At 61.2% G+C, this 16,709-nt stretch overlaps 1 protein-coding gene across 1 annotated transcript in view; it reads right to left on the minus strand.

Moving 5' to 3' along the window:
* Positions 1 to 3,880: 3,880 nt before the first annotated feature.
* LASP1 (LIM and SH3 protein 1) overlaps positions 3,881 to 16,709 on the minus strand; it is a 32,929-nt gene continuing 20,100 nt past the window's right edge. The window contains exons 4-7 of the mRNA XM_064636876.1: positions 10,752 to 10,859; positions 7,658 to 7,814; positions 7,478 to 7,569; positions 3,881 to 6,514 (exon numbers count right to left, since the gene is read on the minus strand). Coding sequence (XP_064492946.1) covers positions 6,341 to 6,514; positions 7,478 to 7,569; positions 7,658 to 7,814; positions 10,752 to 10,859 — 531 coding nt within the window. The 3' untranslated portion in view covers positions 3,881 to 6,340. The remainder of the gene's footprint in view (positions 6,515 to 7,477; positions 7,570 to 7,657; positions 7,815 to 10,751; positions 10,860 to 16,709) is intronic.

Consider the following 16,709-nt stretch of genomic DNA (forward strand, 5'->3'; position numbering starts at 1 on the left):
GGACAAGGGGCCGTGAATTCCAGCCCGGCACAAGGGCCGGCTTTGTGCGAGTGCAGCCACACGGGAAAAGGGAGCTCTTTGATTCCCTGGCAGCCGAGGGATCAGCGGAGGGATGAAATGCCAGCGCTGCCGGCACGAGCAGCGGATCCTCCGGGCGTGCCAGCTGGCTGCGGCTGCCCGCCGGGAATTATTGATGGCATTATTAATTGCTAGGGGCTGCACAAGAGCCCGGAGAGTGTCTGGCGTTGGGTTTTGCAACATTCCCGTCAAACAACGGCTCTCCCTCCCAAAGGCACCATCCGGGCAGGGAAGAGCCTGGTTGGGACCACCCCTCACCTGGATCAGGGGCCCCTCCCCGGGGGCTGCTGCTTGTGCCGGGGAACACGCAGGTGTCTCATCCCGGTTTTCCAATCTCTCACCATTCCCAGGGCTCGTGGATCTCTCCACAGAGGCTGGATTTGCCCCAGGGAGCCACGTGCCCCCCATCCCCGGGGATGCAGGGGGTGCCTTCCAGCATTCAACACCAGCAGCCACGTCCCCTCTCCCTCCCGAAGGATCGAAGCTCAAACTCCTCCCACTGATATTTGGGACCTGCAGGGTCGAGAGCAGGACTTGGATGATCCTGGTGGGTCCCTTCCCACTCAGCCTGTCCTGGGGTTCTGTTTTACTTCCCCAAGTTTCCCAGTTTGGAATAGGACACCCCCCCCTTGCAGCCTCCTTTTCCAGCATCCCCCTGGATCAGCTCTCCCCGAGTGGGGCCCGGGGGGGAACCTCGGCAGCACCAGAGGGGCTGGGACGGGGATCCCTGAGAGAACTGAGAGAACGCTGCTCTTCCTTCTGCTGCCAAATTTTACCTGCTGCTGGGGGGGGGGTGTGGATAAAAGCCGGACCTCGCTGCATCCCGAGCCCCGGAGCAGCACCTCCCTCTGCCCCAGAGCTGGGGCCGTTTGTCCCTCTGCAAACCCGGCCCCGGCCCCTTTCCCAACCCCGCAGCTGCTGGGCCGGGTCCCTGCACCTTCCAGCCGGGAGCTGGCGGGTGTGGGGCGGGGGGAGGGCCCGTTCCGCGTTGCTGGAGGGTTTGTAAGGGGAGAGGAGCCCTCGGAGTCAGAGACAAGGGTTGTTCCTGCCTTCACACTCAGCTGAGCTCCCATTCCGCGCATTCCTCCTCTGCTCGCTGCAGATGTTGGCAGCAGGCGCGGCCCCGGGAGGGGGGAGGTTATTGAGAACATGACTTAACGCCTGAAGAAATTCCTCCCGGAATATTCCAGGCTCCCGATTTCCGGCTGTATTTGGGGCTGGGGGGGGAGGGAGCGCCCCGGGTGGCCCCCGAGCAACAACGGGGGATTTTTCGGGAGCAAAACCACCCGGCTTTGGGTTCCTCTCCGGAGTTTCACTGACAGGAAATTGCAGTGTCAAGTACTCATCCAGCATTCCCAGGCTCTGAAATCCCTGGTTTTTTTTTCTGGGAACACAGTCTCCCTAAAGTCACACCAGATTCCAGCCCCCTGCTCTCCCTGGGTCCTGTTCTCTCCCACCCACTTGTGTGGGGGTTCCATGATCATCTAAAGGGACACGAGTAGCTTTTCCCATTGTGGATATTTCAGGTGTTTGTGGCTTAAAAAATATATATCTCCCTGGGAGACAGCAGGCATAAGAAAACTTTGCCTTCTGGGAGGGTGAAACTTTGATTCATTGCACGTGTGTGGCTGTGTGAGGGCAGGGATTGAGGCAGGGTTTCATCAAAGGACAGGAAAAATCCCCCAAATACCTCCCCAGGCCTCTCAAAAAAAAAGGGGGAAACGAGGCCCTGAAATGTTCTTTCCATCCCACAGAAATTTCCATCGTGTTAAAAATGTTCCTTTTTCTACGCTGAGATTAACCAGGACCTCCAGGAGCTCCCCCAAAACCACAGAGGGACCTGGGGGAGGGTGGGCACAGACACCTGGGCACCATCCAGGCAGGGAAGAGCCTGGTTGGGACCCCCCCAACTGGATCAGGGACCCCTCCCCAGGGGCTGCTGCTCGTGCTGGGGGACACGGAGGTGTCTCATCCCGGTTTTCCAATCTCTCACCATTCCCAGGGCTCGTGGATCTCTCCACAGAGGCTGGATTTGCCCCGGGGAGCCACATGCCCCCCATCCCCGGGGATGCAGGGGGTGCCTTCCAGCATTCCACACCAGCAGCCACGTCCCCTCTCCCGTGCCATTCCTCTTTATTCCGTTTCATCCCACTTTATTTTTCATTAAAAATAGAAGTGCTCTCCTGAAATGAAACCCAGATGACCAGCTTCAGACAGGCTCATCCCAAGGGGGGGACAGGACCCTTCCTGTCCCCCCGGGACAACCCAGATCCCGGCAGGGGGGTGTCTCCTCGCAGCCCCCTCCCCATTCCCCCCCCCCCCGGCCCCTCCGTGCTCCGCGCTGGGCTCGCAGGGGTTAACGCCCTTCCAGAAGGCTCCGAGGGACACGGACCGGGCAGAGGCTGCGGAAGAGAAAGGACAGGCTGGTCTGAGCTGGGCCTGGAGCTGTGGGAGACACCGGGATGGGGGAGGCAGCGGGATGTGGGAGCACAGGGAGCAGCCCCAGCCCCCCCTTGGCGCCGGGGAACCCCCCCTTTGCCTCCCCGGCGATGACGCAGCCGGGATCCCTCCTCGCTGCTTCGCTCCTCTCCCTCTCGGGAACAAAACCCGCGAGCTCGCGCTGCTCCCAGCGGCTTTTCCAGGTGGGAAGGGGCCGGTGAATCCCGCAGGGAGAAACCAGCGGCCGCACAATGGCCGGGGACGAGTGGCCTGGTTTATAAAATCCCCCCCTCCCCGTGCCCTCCTTCCAGCCCGGGCAGCCGAAGGCAACGGAATGAACCCCAACCCGACCCCTCTCCCCCTTCCCCGAGCTCGTTCCTCCCCAGGAACTGGGACAAGGAGCTCACCTGGATGCCAGGCTGGTGCTGAGCCGCATCTCCCCCCCCCCCCGGCGCCTCCCTAGAGCATGTAAATGATGTAGGAGAGGATCACGAGGCCGATGATGGCGAAAAACATCAGGATGAAAATGTCCAGCATGGTGAGGGAGGAGGCGCGGGGACGGGGAGGAGGCGCTGGGAAGGGGCTGCCGGGCTCCCTGCGGTGGCTCAGACAGGGATTCTGGGATCCAGCTGCGCCCTCCCCTCCCAGCCCAGCCCGGCTCGCTCAGGATGGAGAGATGATGCCGGAGCTGATGGAGCCGCTTTCCAGCGGGGAAATAAAGGGATAAACGCCGGCGGGCGGCCCCAGCTCAGCCCTGGGGGCCCGATGTCAGCCCTGCCTGGGAGTTGTTGCTCAGTCCCTGCTCCTTCCTTCCCGAACTTCCCAGTTCACGGGGGTGCTCGCCGTGAGGTGACCCCCGTTTGCAGCTGGGAACGGGCCCATCCTATGGAGAAAGGAGGAAAATTGGCCATGGCAAAGGCACACCAGGACTGCTCCAAACTCACCTTCCAGCCTGGTGCTCCTGGAGTGCCTCCCCATCCTCTGCCTTCGGGGCCACACACGAGGAGCTGCTTTATTTCCCTTGTATTTTTGGCTGCTGCTGTTCCCAAATAACACCCTCCTCCTCCTCCACACACCTTCCCGATTTTTTTTTTCCCTCACTGCTAAACACTGTAGCTGCTGAAAATCCCCCCTGGAGAGGCTGAATTCCCAGGGCTCCGTGGAACCAGGCGGCAGCAGTGACGAGCCAAGGAGCTGCATCCCAGGTGGATCCCCAGGGATGCCAGTGCTTCCCACCCCCAGGGCAGCCAGGCCAGACGATGACCCAGATCTGGCAGCCTCCCCTAAGTCCCCAAAATCCCCACCTTGTGCCCCAGGGAAGCAGGAAAAGCGACCGCAGCCAAAAGGCAGCACAATCAGCAGGTAAAAATTATACTTTTATTTTTTTTTTCATCCGAGTAAACCGGGAAGAGGACGGGGTTGGATTGTTCCACTCGATGGTTTGGGACAGAAAAAAAAAAAGGCCAAATCACACGTTTTACTGGTGGGTGCTCAAGCCCACGGGGAAGGAGGACACGAGGACAAACCCCAATCAAGCGACGGATCCCGAAGAAAACACGTTCTAAGCTCAGCACTGAGACGCAACCGGGGAAGCTGGGGATGGACGAGGGGCTATTTTACACGTGATGAGAAGCAACTCAGCTTTTCTCATTTTTTTTTTTCCTTTCTTTTCTTTCTTTCCTTTTTTTTTTTTTTTTTTTTTTACTATTTTATTTATTCATTTATTTTTATTTTTTTTTTTAAATACAGGTTTAGGTGCTTTTCGGCTATGAAAAAAAGGCAAAAAAGTGCATAAGTTGAGAGAAAAAGGCAGAAATGAAGCAGTAAGAGGTTTGTTTTCCCACGGCGGGGGGGGGAGAGAAGGGGCCAGGGAAGGGCAGGGGGGAGGATTAGGGACAATGGTCTCAAGGTAGCATTAAAAAAAGGTCTGTATCCCAAAACGGAATTGCCTGTGTTATTTGGTCCATTAAAAAACGGTTTATTCACATTGATACTCCCCCCCCCCCCATTCCCAGACAAGAACGTGATTAAGAAGAGGATTGGCAGGGGGATGTGGGTCCCCCCTGCCCAGCCACCCCCTCCCTGCTCTTGTGCTCACTTGTTTTAGCACCAAAATCCCGGACAGCCCCTCCCGGGGGCCCAAAAATCCCTGGCACACCCACATCCCATCGCAGCCAGCTGGGGAAGGAGCCACGAGTCCCTTTCCCTGGCTCAGGCCCTCCCAGGGGGCCTCCACCCTGCCAGGGACCCCCTCCTTGCTGATCCCAGTCATCCCAACCATCCCAATCCCAGCACCATCCACGCTCCAGCCCTGCAGCCCCCAATCCCAGTCATCCCAACCATCCCAATCCCAGCCCTGCAGCCCCTGTGCTCTGAGGGAGGGGACTGCAGGCAGGAGGCAGGGACACGGCCCCAAACAGGGCCAGGGAATGTCTCAACTGCTTTGGTCCCTGTATTCCCTCTTTTCCTTTGGGAATAGCAAAGGCAGCGCTGTCCCCCTGGAAGGGTCCTGGTGCAGCCCAGCAAGGGGACACCACTGTCCCCTCGTCCTGCTCCTGTGCCCCAGGAGAGGAGTGTCCCACTCCTCCCTCCTCACACAGGCTTCCAGTTATCCCGACCCTGACCTGCTCCGGCACCTTGGGAGCCCAGAGGAGAAGGGGACAGGGATGTGCCCGGAGATTTTGGTCCATGACATGATTCCAAGTCAGGGGTGGTCCCAAAAGCTGCCACCATGGCTGGGTGGCTCAGGGTGCCCAGTCACTCCAGAGCAGGGTGCTGGAGGGGGACACTCACCCAGGTCTGTCCCAGCGTGGTGCCAGAGGGGGAGGATCCCTCACACCCGGCTCAGAGGAGGCACAGGGATAGGGGCTGATCCTGCTGGCTCCCCACACCGTCCTCCCAGCAGGTGGGGGGCTCAGGAGGGTCCCAAAAACCCGGCGGCAGCAGCAAGAGAAAAGCAGGAAGGCTCGGGGTGAATTTGGGGAGCAGCCAGTGCTGCGAGGAAGAGGCTTCCAGGGGACACCCAGACCCCAGTCAGGGGGAGCTGGAGCTGCAGGGGGGCTCAGCCCAACTCCAACCCTGGAGCTGGAGCAACCCCAAAGCTGCTCCTTCACTCAGGGGAAATCAAGGAGGTGGAATGGGTCAGCTGGAGCCCAAGGCAGGAGCACCCAGAGCCACCCCCAGGGCTGCCCAGAGCAGCCTCTGGGGATCCCGAGGACAAAGGCTTTGTTTGAGATTCTAACTGCGAATGTTTTCCTGTTTTGAGGACTGAAGGGAGCAAAGATTGAACGGGAACTGCGCAGAGGGGCCGGGAGGAGCAGTGGGATGGGCCAGAGCCGGGGCAGGAGGAGGCTTCCAGCCCATCCCTGCAGCCCAGGGCACCCTGGGGCACCCCGGGGATGAGCATCCCTCAGCTCACCCGCAGGGGCAGCTCTGCCCAGCCCTGCCAGGGTGGGGGGAATTTGGTCCTAACATGGTCTCTCCCTCTCTTTTTTGGGATCGCAGCAACTCCGGCTGCTCCCCCCGGCCGGGAAAGGCCGGAGCGCCCGGGGGGGCTGGAGAGGAGGGAGCCCCAGAGAGCAGGGGAGCTGCAGCCCCTCGTGCCCCCCCTGCACACAGTCCCTCCATCCCCACGGGAGGAGCTGAAGGGGCGGGAGAACCCGGAGGCGGCTGCGGACACACGGACACGGGAGCCGGGCCGTCCGGAGGCACCGGAGCACACGGAGCAGGGGCGCTGGGGCAGAGGGGCTCACACACACACACCGGGGGGGGACAGCCCCGGGCTGGGGGCTGGGCTGGACCCCCTTTCCTCCCCCCCCAGGGCTCAGATGGCCTCCACGTAGTTGGCGGGCAGCATGCCCGTGTCCCCCGTGCGCTCCACGGTGCCGTACATCCACCCGTCGTCGATCTGCTGCACGTTGATGATGGTGTCGCCGTCCTGGAAGGAAACCTCGTCCTCGTCCGCCGCGTTGTAGTCGTAGACGGCGCGGAAACGCTTCTGTGGGGACACGGGGGGCGGTGGCAGACCCTGCTCTGGTGCCCTGCCCTGCCCCGGGGCGAGGGGTGTGCCCGATCCCGATCCTGATCCCGGGGGTTATCTGGGAATGTTGGCGCAGACCCAAGTGCTCGGCCCCTTCCCAAGGGCTCCCCCCGGCGCAGGGGTGGGCAGCAGGCAGAGCTCTGGGGGGTTCAACAAGGCCAAGTGCCGGGGGCTGCGCTTTGGCCACAACAACCCCCCTGCAGGGGGGAGAGAAAGGGAGCTGGGGGTGCTGGTGACAGCAGCTGGACACGAGCCAGGGGTGCCCGGGTGGCCAAGGAGGCCAATGGATCCTGGCCTGGATCGGGAAGAGCGTGGCCCAGCAGGAGCAGGGAGGGGATTCTGCCCCTGTGCTGGGCACTGGTGAGGCCACACCTCGAGTGCTGTGCCCAGCTCTGGGCCCTCAGTTCGGGAAGGACATGGAGGGGCTGGAGCACAAATCCTGTGAGGAGCAGCTGAGGGAGCTGGGGGGGCTCAGCCTGGAGAAAAGGAGGCTCAGGGGGACCTTCTCACTCTCTACAACTCCCTGACAGGAGGGGGGACCCAGGGGGGGATCAGGCTCTGCTCCCAGGGCACCAGCACTAGGACAAGAGGATCTTAAGTTCTGCCAGGAGAGGTTTAGGGTGGACATTGGGAAGAAGTTCTTCACAGAGAGAGTGACTGGGCACTGGAATGGGACACTGGGCATTGGAATGGGCTGCCCAGGGAGGTGGTGGGGTCACCAGTCCCTGGAGGTGTTTAAGCAGAGCCTGGATGTAGCATCAGTGCCATGGTCTGGGTGACAGGGTGCTGTTGGCTCACGGGCTGGACTGGATGATCTCAGAGGTCTTTTCCAACCCAGCTGACTCTGTGACTCAGAACAAACGCCCCCAGGGGTGGGAAGCAGGGGGCTGGTGCTGGGGGGCTGCTCTGGGCTGTACTCACCCCCCCTGCAGACGGGGCACTGCGCTGTGTCGAGGCCGGAGCCGCCGGCTCCTTGTATCCATAGGATTGGGACGGCGGCTGCTGCTGGTACACTGCGGGGGGAAGGGTGTGAAGTGGGACATGGGGGGCACAGCAAAGCCCCTCACAAAGCCCTGGCTGCCCCCCTGCCCCGGGCCTCACCTGGGTTGGTGGGCTGGACGTGGTGGGACGGCTGGTGCTGCTGCTCGGCGGGTCTCCGGTAACCGGAGCTCTCCTGGGAATTCCTGCGCTCCGGCTCCGAGCCCTCGCTGGGGCTGGGGCCCATCCTGCTCCGCTCAAACTCCTCGTGGTATTTGATCTGCAGGGGTGGCAGGGGAGGGAGAGGTCAGGGCTTACCCAGGCTGGCCCTGGCAGCAGCTCCTCCCAATGAGGGTGAGAGGAAACGGCCTCAAACTGGGCCACGGGAGGTTTAGATCAGATATCAGGGGAAATTTCTTCATGGGAAGGGTGGGCAGGCACTGGAACAGGAGTCAGCAGCCCTGGAAGTGCTAAAAACATGTGGATGTGGCGCTTGGGGACAGGGTTTAGTGGTGACATGGCAGTGCTGGTTCATGGCTGGACTCCATGAGCTTTGAGGGTTTTTCCAGCCTGAATGATTCCATTATTCTTTGAGCCTTCTTCTCATCCCAGCTCATTCCTTTTTGAGACCAAGGATTCAGCATCAGCCACTCCCACACACCCTCCCTGGCAGTCCCAGGGGAGCTTCTTCCCCCCCCAGAGCACAGGGACACTTGCTCAGGTTTGTGGCACAGAAAGGAGGAGGTTCCAGTGTCCTACCGGTGGGATATATGGAAATTTTTCAGGATGAGGTGCAAGACCAGGCTCCCAATCCACAGGAACACGGAGCAAAAGCCCCTTTGGGAATCCCCAACTGCAACTCTCCCATCCCACAGCCAGGGACACAGGAGGGAAGGGTTAACCCAGCCCCGGGGGCACCAGTGTAAAAATTCCCCCCCCCTGGTGTTAATGAATGCATTCCCACCGGGAAGCACCTGGAGCCTGCTCATCTCCTGGTTAAACTGTGATTTCCTGAAGGGCACCACAGCAGGAGCCTGGAGCAGAGCCACCCTTCTGGGGTGGGGAAAAAGGCCTGGAGGGGAGCACCCCACTCCTCTGGATGGTGTGGGGACCCCGGGGAAGCTGGGGACAGCCTCAGGAACAGCCTCAGGAACAGCCTCAGGAACAGGGAGAGCCTCCAGGACGGGCACAGCTCCGTTTCCAGGGGGGTTTCCCCACCTCCACTGAGGGCAGTTTGGGGCATGGCCGTGCTGGGACCCCCTTTCCTGCCCCTGTTGCTGCCCTGGCAGGGCAGTGCTGAGGCTCAGACAGGCTCCTGCAGGGACAGGGTTTGTCTCTGTGCCTTCAGTAAGTGGGTCACGGCCACCCCGGGCTGGCAGGGACGCCGGGGAAGCTGCTGCCAACTGTGCCCGTGGCTGGCAGAGGGTGAGGGGGCTGAGCAGAGGGACCAGGGCCGGGCCCAGCTCTCTGCTGGGTGGTTTAGTGCCCCCAAACCTCCACTCCTTCTGCCCAAACACAGCCCCTTCCATGGCAGGGAAGCTGAGCTCGGCTCCTGCCAGCTCGGAGCCCACGGAGAAGCTGCCCCAGGGAAAACCTTCCAGCCAGGTCCCTTTCCCAAGCCTTGCCCAGCCTCTCTGTCCTGGGGTTTGGTGGGTCAACAACAGCCCACAACTCCTTGAGGAGAGAGCAGCGTTTGCCAAGGAACTGGGAAAAGGGAGCAGAAGGAGAGGGAATAAACATCCCCCTCCTGCCCTGCTGGGGCTTCTTGGGGGGGTGTGTGAGGGGGCATTAAATGACCCCCCTCTCCCTGCATTCCAGCGAGCCCAGACCCCTTCCCTGGCCATCCCAGCAGCTCCCACGGAGGGATTCTGTCCCCAGGGCAGGGATTCTCATGGATGGAAAAGCCAGAGCAGCCCAGGGTGCAGAGCCAGGGGCAGGAGAGGAGCTCAGACACCACGAGCTCGTGGAGCCCCCCGAGAGGTTTCTCATGGAAAGGGCTGAGTGGGCAGGGAGAATCCAGCCCTTTCCCTTCCCAGGGCTTCCCAACAGCTTTGGTGAGGAACAGGCATGACTTTCACCAGCAGCCAAAGGTTAATGGTCTCCCTGTGCTCTGCTGGGGGAGGACAGAGGGAGCCCAGGGGGATTTGAGGCAGGGACAGCCACACCCCGCTCCTGGTGCTGCAGCTGGACGTGTGTCCTCCTGTGCATCCCCCTGTACATCCCCCTGTGCATCCCCCTGTGCATCCTCCTGTGCATCCCCCTGTGCATCCTCCTCTACATCCCCCTGTGCCTCCCCCTGTGCATCCCCCTGTCCATCCCCTTGTGCATCCCCCTGTGCATCCATCCTCCTGTGCATCCCCCTGTGCATCCTCCTCTACATCCCCCTGTGCATCCTCCTGTGCATCCCCCTGTGCATCCTCCTGTGCATCCTCCTGTGCATCCTCCTGTGCATCCTCCTGTGCATCCCCCTGTGCATCCCCCTGTGCATCCATCCCCCTGTGCATCCTCCTGTGCATCCCCCTGTGCCTCCCCCTGTGCATCCCCCTGTGCATCCCCCTGTCCATCCCCCTGTGCATCCCCCGTCCATCCCCCTGTGCATCCTCCTGTGCATCCCCCTGTGCATCCTCCTGTTTACTGTGCCTGTGCATCCTCCCCCATCACCATGGCAATGCTCCAGCACCCCCAGCCATCCCCCCCCCCACACAAGCCAGAGGGAGCAGGAGAGGGACAGAGCCCCCCTCGGAGCCCCCCTCGGGGCCCTGTGCAGGGCCAGGAGCTGGAAGGGATGATCCCTTGGGTCCCTCCCAGCTCAGGGTGTTCCAGGATCCCAAGTGCTGCCCATGCTGAGGGTCCTGGTGACAACCAGGGGGGGATGGAACTGCCCCTGGGCCACATCTGCTCCCCCCCCCCCCCAAAACACCACGTTCTGCTGCTCCCTTCCTGCTTTTCACAGTCAACCTGGAGCATCTTGGACACCCCTCTGGATGCAGCTGCAGGATCCAGCAGCTCGGAGGAGCAGGGAGAGGCGCAGGAGGGTCACAGGATGCCCGGGAAAACGGGCTGGAGAACTAAAGCTGCCAGGCTTTCAGGCTGCCAGGCTGTCCCTCAGCAGCTGTCACAGTGTGGTCCCCTCCTGGCTGCACAGCAGAGCCCCCCCAGCCCCCCCAGGCCCGGGAAGGTCACGGCAAGGGCACAGCAGGGATGGGGAGCCACTCACGTTGCTGATCTGATCCTGAGTCTTTTTGATCCTCTGCAGCTCCGGGGTGTCGGCCACCACGCTGAAGCCTTTGCCCTTGTTCTTCTCAAACTCCTCCTTGTAGCGAATCTGGGGACAAAGAATGAAAAACCGGGTTCAAACAGAGGGGAAGGGTGGAGAGCACGGCTGGATCCAGCAGCTGGATCCACCCACAGCCCCTCACCGTGACCCACGGGCTTCAGGAGAGGCAGCAGCACCTCACAGGGGCTTTGCCTCGCCCAGGAGATCCCCCCCAGGGTACCCAGGAATGGCAAAACGGGGATTTTCCAAGAGCTGGAACACAAAACCGACTCCCCCTGAGCCCCCAGGGCTTGTTCCCCTTTCAGCAGGGGTTGGGGTCACTCGGGTTTGCTCCCAGTTCCCTGTGGGCTGCCAGGAGCAGCTGGACCTTGGGATCCAGTGACCCACAGCCCCACAGAGGCAATTCCAGCCAGGGGATGTTCAGCCACCTCTGCAAAGGAAAAGGCCTGGAATGAAACCAGAGTGTGGAGGGTGGAGGCTGGTGAAGCACAGGCTGTCCTTCTGTCTGTCTGCCAGTCCCTGACACCAGCACTGCCTCCCAGCACAGCCAGGAGCCCAAAAGCCGTGGCTTTACTTTGCTTTTTTTTTTTCCTTTTTAATACAGTTTTAAGGCTGGAATTCCCAGCTCTACCCAGAGAGCCCCAGCCCAGATGTGCTGCCCAGCCCTCAGCTCTGGGGGCTGCTGGCCCTGCTCCTCACAGGACTCTGCTCCCACCAGGTCACCCAGAAGCAGAAGCAGCTTCTGCAGAGGCTGAAACCCAACCAGGGATGTGACAGCTCCAAGGGGGAAGGAAACGGGGCCCAGCAGCCACAAACCCACCCCATTTCCATAGCAGGGGGGAGCAGATGTGCAGAGAGACACCCTGAGCCCCCCTCCACCCCCCATGGGGACCTGGCCCCCCTTCTGGGGAGGAAAGAGCCATAAGGGGCTGGATGCAGAGCCCTGTTTCCCAGGGATTCACCTCCCAGGAGCTCCCCCTGAGCTCTGCAGGTCTCACGTTGTCACTGCAGTGAAAAGGTCACCGGGGGCTCTCACGCCACCAGCAGGGACACACAGCCATGCCCAGCCCTCCTGGAGCTCTCCTGGAGCTGGGCTGGCTCCACGAGGAAGGACTCTGCAGACCCCACACTGCTCCCACGCCGGGATAAATCCGGGAAGCAGAGCTGGATGCGTGGTGGGATCGAGCCCGTGAACCCGGCACAGGCACCCCATGGACAAGGACCTCACGTGCTCCTGCCCCTCCAGACCTCCCAGCTCTGCCTCCCAGTCCAGCTGGGCCCGGAAACACCTTTCAGGAAAGGCTGCCAAGGATTTTATAACGTTTGGAGGAGCCAAGACACACCCCCGTGGCCGGCCGGGCTCTCCCGGGCTCTCCCATCTCCAGCAGAATCCAAACCCTGCTGGAGCGCCCAGGGCAGACCATGGAGCAGGTCCTGCCCCCTCTCTGCTCCAGAATGCCACAGGAAACACGAGATTGCCAGGGAAAAAATGAGACACTGTGGGTTTTGTGTCGCAGAGAAGCTGCAGGCTCAGACCAGCTCCGGGTGTCCCACACCCCATCCAGCCCTGCCAGGACCTTGGGGGGCCTGGGGGGCACAGCACCCACCGTTTGGATTTTGCCTGGAGCTGGGGGGATGCCAGACTCCATGGGCAGACGGGATTAGTGGTACAGACACCCCAGAACTTTCCAACACACAACATTCCCTCTTCCCGCCCTGCGAAGCGGGAGGAATCAAGCTGTGGGAGCATCTCCCAGCCCCTCCACCTTCCCCACCAAGGGCCACAGAACCCCTGGATAGATGGGATGAGCTGAGTCAGGCCCCATTTCTCACTGATTTGTCATTAGAAAGCAAAAGCTTAATGACCCACAGCTGGATGGCCCTGCAGAACCCACCCCAGGGCACTGCCACCCCCCCCCCCCGGGATGCCAAAGCACAAACACAGGGCACAAACCTCGCACTGCTTGAAGCAGCAGGAGGGAAAGAACAAAACCTCTGACCTGTCCGGGGTAAAGGACAACTCGAATTTCCCCGGGGGGGAAGGGAAAGAGCAGCTGGGGAGGTTTGAACAACCAGGAACTAAAGGTTAACTGAGCTGTGACACAAAACCTGTGACACAAAACCTGTGACACAAAACCTGTGACACACCGGGACAGGGTCAGGAGGGGGTGACTCAGCCCTGCAGCTGCTCTGGAACCACCAGCCCCAGTTTGCCCAGGGACAGGGGCTGTGTTTTGTCTCTGTTTCCCAAAAAGAAGAGGGTTTATCCCACAGCCACCCCCTGCACACGCACACAGAGCTGATGAGCCGTAAGAAATCCAGGCTGGAAAGATAAGGAATCACCAAGCAAGGAGCCAATCCCACTGCCAGGCAGTTCCTCTGATCAGTTCTGTGTTTTCACCCTCCTAAATCCCACTCCCCCCTCTGTTTTTGGGATACAGGGATTCAGCCCTAAAACCCTGCAGGATGGGGATGCCTGGCTGCATCCCCGTGACGATCATCACAGAACAGGAATAAAATGGCATCCACAACGAATCTTCCCAGAGGAACTGTTCCCTCTCTGCACTCATGATGACATGTGCATCCATGTGTTATCCAGAGGGAGCAGGAGAACAGCCCTTCACACATCACAGCCCTTCAGCTCGGGCACATCCAACCCCTCCCCAGGCACATCCAACCCTCCCTGCGCCACGTCCGCGCTGTCACCGACACCGAGGTGACAACGGAGCTCCCGGAGGTGCCAGCACGGCAGGAACGGGATCCAGGCACCTGCTTCCCACCCACGGGCCCCTCCACCCTGGGGCAGGAAGGGCTGTGCCCCAAACCCACCCACGGAGGGGCTCGGAAAAGGAGCCCCGGGGGCCGGGAACCTGCAATTTGCCCGCCGCGCGTGGGCTGCGGGAGCGGCCCCGCGGGCGCCGGAGCTGTCACTGTGGGGACACGTTTATCCACACAGGACAAATCAGCCGGCAGCTTCCAGTGACCGGAACGGGAGACGCCTCCCCGGCGGGACACAAATAGCGGAGAGACGTGACACTGCTGGGGCACTGCTGGGGCACTGCTGGGGCACTGCTGGGGCACTGCTGGGACACTGCTGTGGGGGCCTGGCAGCCCGCCCTGCACCCCACCCTGGGCACCCTGGCCCTGCCATCCTGCCCCTGCATGTGTCCAGCACCCCATCCTTGTCACCCCATCCCTGCAGGTGCCCAGGATTCCATCCCTGTCACCCCATCCCTGCAGCTGCCCAGGATCCCCTCCCTGTCACCCCATCCCTTATATCCTGTCCCTGCAGCTGCCCAGCACCCTGTTCCTGTCACCCCATCCCTGCAGGTGCCCAGCACCCTGTCCCTGTCACCCCATTCCTGTCACTCCCTCCCTGCACGTGCCCAACACCCCATCCCTGTCACCTCATCCCTGATGTCCCATCCCTGCAGCTGCCCAGCACCCCACCCTGGGCACCTCCTCCCTGTCACCCCATTCCTCTCACTCCCTCCCTGCACGTGCCCAACACCCCATCCCTGTCACCTCATCCCTGATGTCCCATCCCTGCAGCTGCCCAGCACCCCACCCTGGGCACCTCCTCCCTGTCACCCCATCCCTGTCACCCCATCCCTGATATCCTGTCCCTGCAGCTGCCCAGCACCCTGTCCCTGTCCCCCTGTCCCTGTTCCCCCATCCCTGTGCACCCACAGCCCCTTTCCCAGCGATGCTCCCGTGATCCAGCCCCTTTCCCAACCACCCCAGGGCAGAGCAGGGGGGTGTTTCTGGAGGAGGGAATGTAGGATCAGCCCCCTCGGGGTCGTCCATGAGGAGCCCGACTCTCCAGCCCCACAGGAGCCTGGCTCCAGAGGAATGGGAAAAGCTTCTGGGGAGCATCCCTCTCACTGCCCTCCCCCAGCTGGAAACCCCTGGCAGAGGACACAGACCCAGCAAACCCCCTTTTCCCACTGCAGGGAAGCCCAGCCAGGGATTCTCCAGAGGGACACAGGACCAACAGCTCGGCCACGGCTGGGTTTGGCTGACAAACACAAGCCTGAAGGCAAGATGTGACAGTTCACACAGCCCTGATCTTACTCCACAGGGAATTTTACCCCTGGATGCATGTGCAGACCCTGCCTGTCCCAGGCAGAGCTGGGATGTGCTTTTTGGATGGCACTGGAAGTGGCAAACTGGCGCAGGAGGTTCCTGCCAGGCTGCCAGCAGAGCCAGCCAGCCTTTTCCACGAGCCTTTCCCTGTCTCAGCCAACAGCCCCAGTTCATCCAGTTCATTTGCAGGACTCTGAAGCCTCCTGCCTGCCCTGGCAGGGCTGGAGTGACCCATTCCATGCCCAGGGCTCTGCTCAGCTCCTGCAATTAGTGAAGGGACTGTCAATAACCCAGAGCAGCTGCAGGGGTTCCAGCTGGAACGCTGCAAGAAACACAAATGTTTGGAGCTTGGAAAATGGGAGACTCCCTTTGTAGGCAGAACAAAGGCAGAGAGGAATTAAGATCTTATCTGGAGTGTGTTTAGGATCCCTCCTCCCCCGGGCTCCCAGTGATCCAGCCTGGCAGCTTCCACCTGGTTCAGCTTTGCCACCGACCCGCCTCCTGCATCCCCCCTTTCCTGCATCCCTCCCCTCCTACATCCCTCCCCAGCCCTTCTGCAGGGGCTCTGCCAACACCCAAAGCTCCAGCACCCCCCTCCACTCGTGGAAATCCCACTTTGCAGCTCAGCCTGGGGTGAATCCAGCTCTGAGGAGGTGGGTGCTGGTGCCTGGCAGACCCTGCCTGCACCTCAGCCCCTCTCCTGACGTGCAGCCAAGGCTGCAGAGGGCTCTTACAGCCCTGTGCTATCCCAGCTCCATCCCCCAAAGCCCAGGAGACCCCCGGGGGCCGGGCATGGCTGCTCCTGTCCCGGGGTGCCGTGGGGGTTTGGGCTGTGCTGACCAACTGGAGGTGCAGGGTGGAAAAAAGACACCCCCTCCCCCTGCCAGGTTGGTCCCAGCCACCCCCCCGAGGAGCTGCAAGTCCCACCCAGGCTCAGGAGAGCCCAGGCACAGCACAGACCCTCCCCTGGGTGCCCTTTAACAACCACCAGCTAAGGAAGAGCCCGGAGCCCCCGGCGCTGGAGCCTCCTCGGCGCAGCAGCATCTCGCTGGTTACCATGGAAATTGTGTCCCCTTGTCCCTGTCACCACTCCACGGACACAAACCCAGCCCCAGGCTGGGCTCCAGCTCTCAGCCTGAGCCAGGCTGCACTCGGGCAAGGCAGGGAGAGCTGTTGGGCAACTCCCTGAGAGGAAGAGCCCTCACAGGAGCCGAGGTTTCACAACCCCAGGGGCACGACCAGCCCTGGCTGCTGCAGGTGAGGTCTGAGCTCCTCCCTCCTCCTGGATGCATTCCCAGGGAATCTGCTTCTCAGCTCCTGACACTCTCAGGCTGATGGGAAGAGAATGAGGAAGGTCATGGCATCCTTCAGTGTGCTGATCCCAGAAAAATGACCGTTCACCCCAAAACCACCGCGGAAAACACTGGGCTGTGCTCCCCCCACCCAGGACAGCACCGAGCCACCAGGCCTTGCTGCCAGCACCCCAGGCTGCCTTACTGCCCCTTTTCAAAGGTAAAAAAAGGAGTTAAAGAGACTCCCAGAGCAGTTGCCACATCCTGTGTTCTCCTGAATCGATGACTCAAGCCCAAATTGCCTCTGGATGTGTTTTCTCCTGGCACAGCTTCCCTGGGAGCACAGGGCTGCACTTCTGTCACAGCCCAGCTCGTGACAAGGGCTCAGGGCATCACTTCAGATGCTCCAACACGGCCCCCTCAGCAGAGCAAAGTCCCACCAGAGAATCCTGGGATCACTAAGGTGGGAAAATCCCTCTGAGATCAAGTCCAACCATTAACCCAGCGCTGCTGTGTCACC

This window comes from Pseudopipra pipra, chromosome 26, assembly GCF_036250125.1.
Source record: "Pseudopipra pipra isolate bDixPip1 chromosome 26, bDixPip1.hap1, whole genome shotgun sequence".
In the NCBI taxonomy this organism is placed as follows: Eukaryota; Metazoa; Chordata; class Aves; order Passeriformes; family Pipridae; genus Pseudopipra; species Pseudopipra pipra.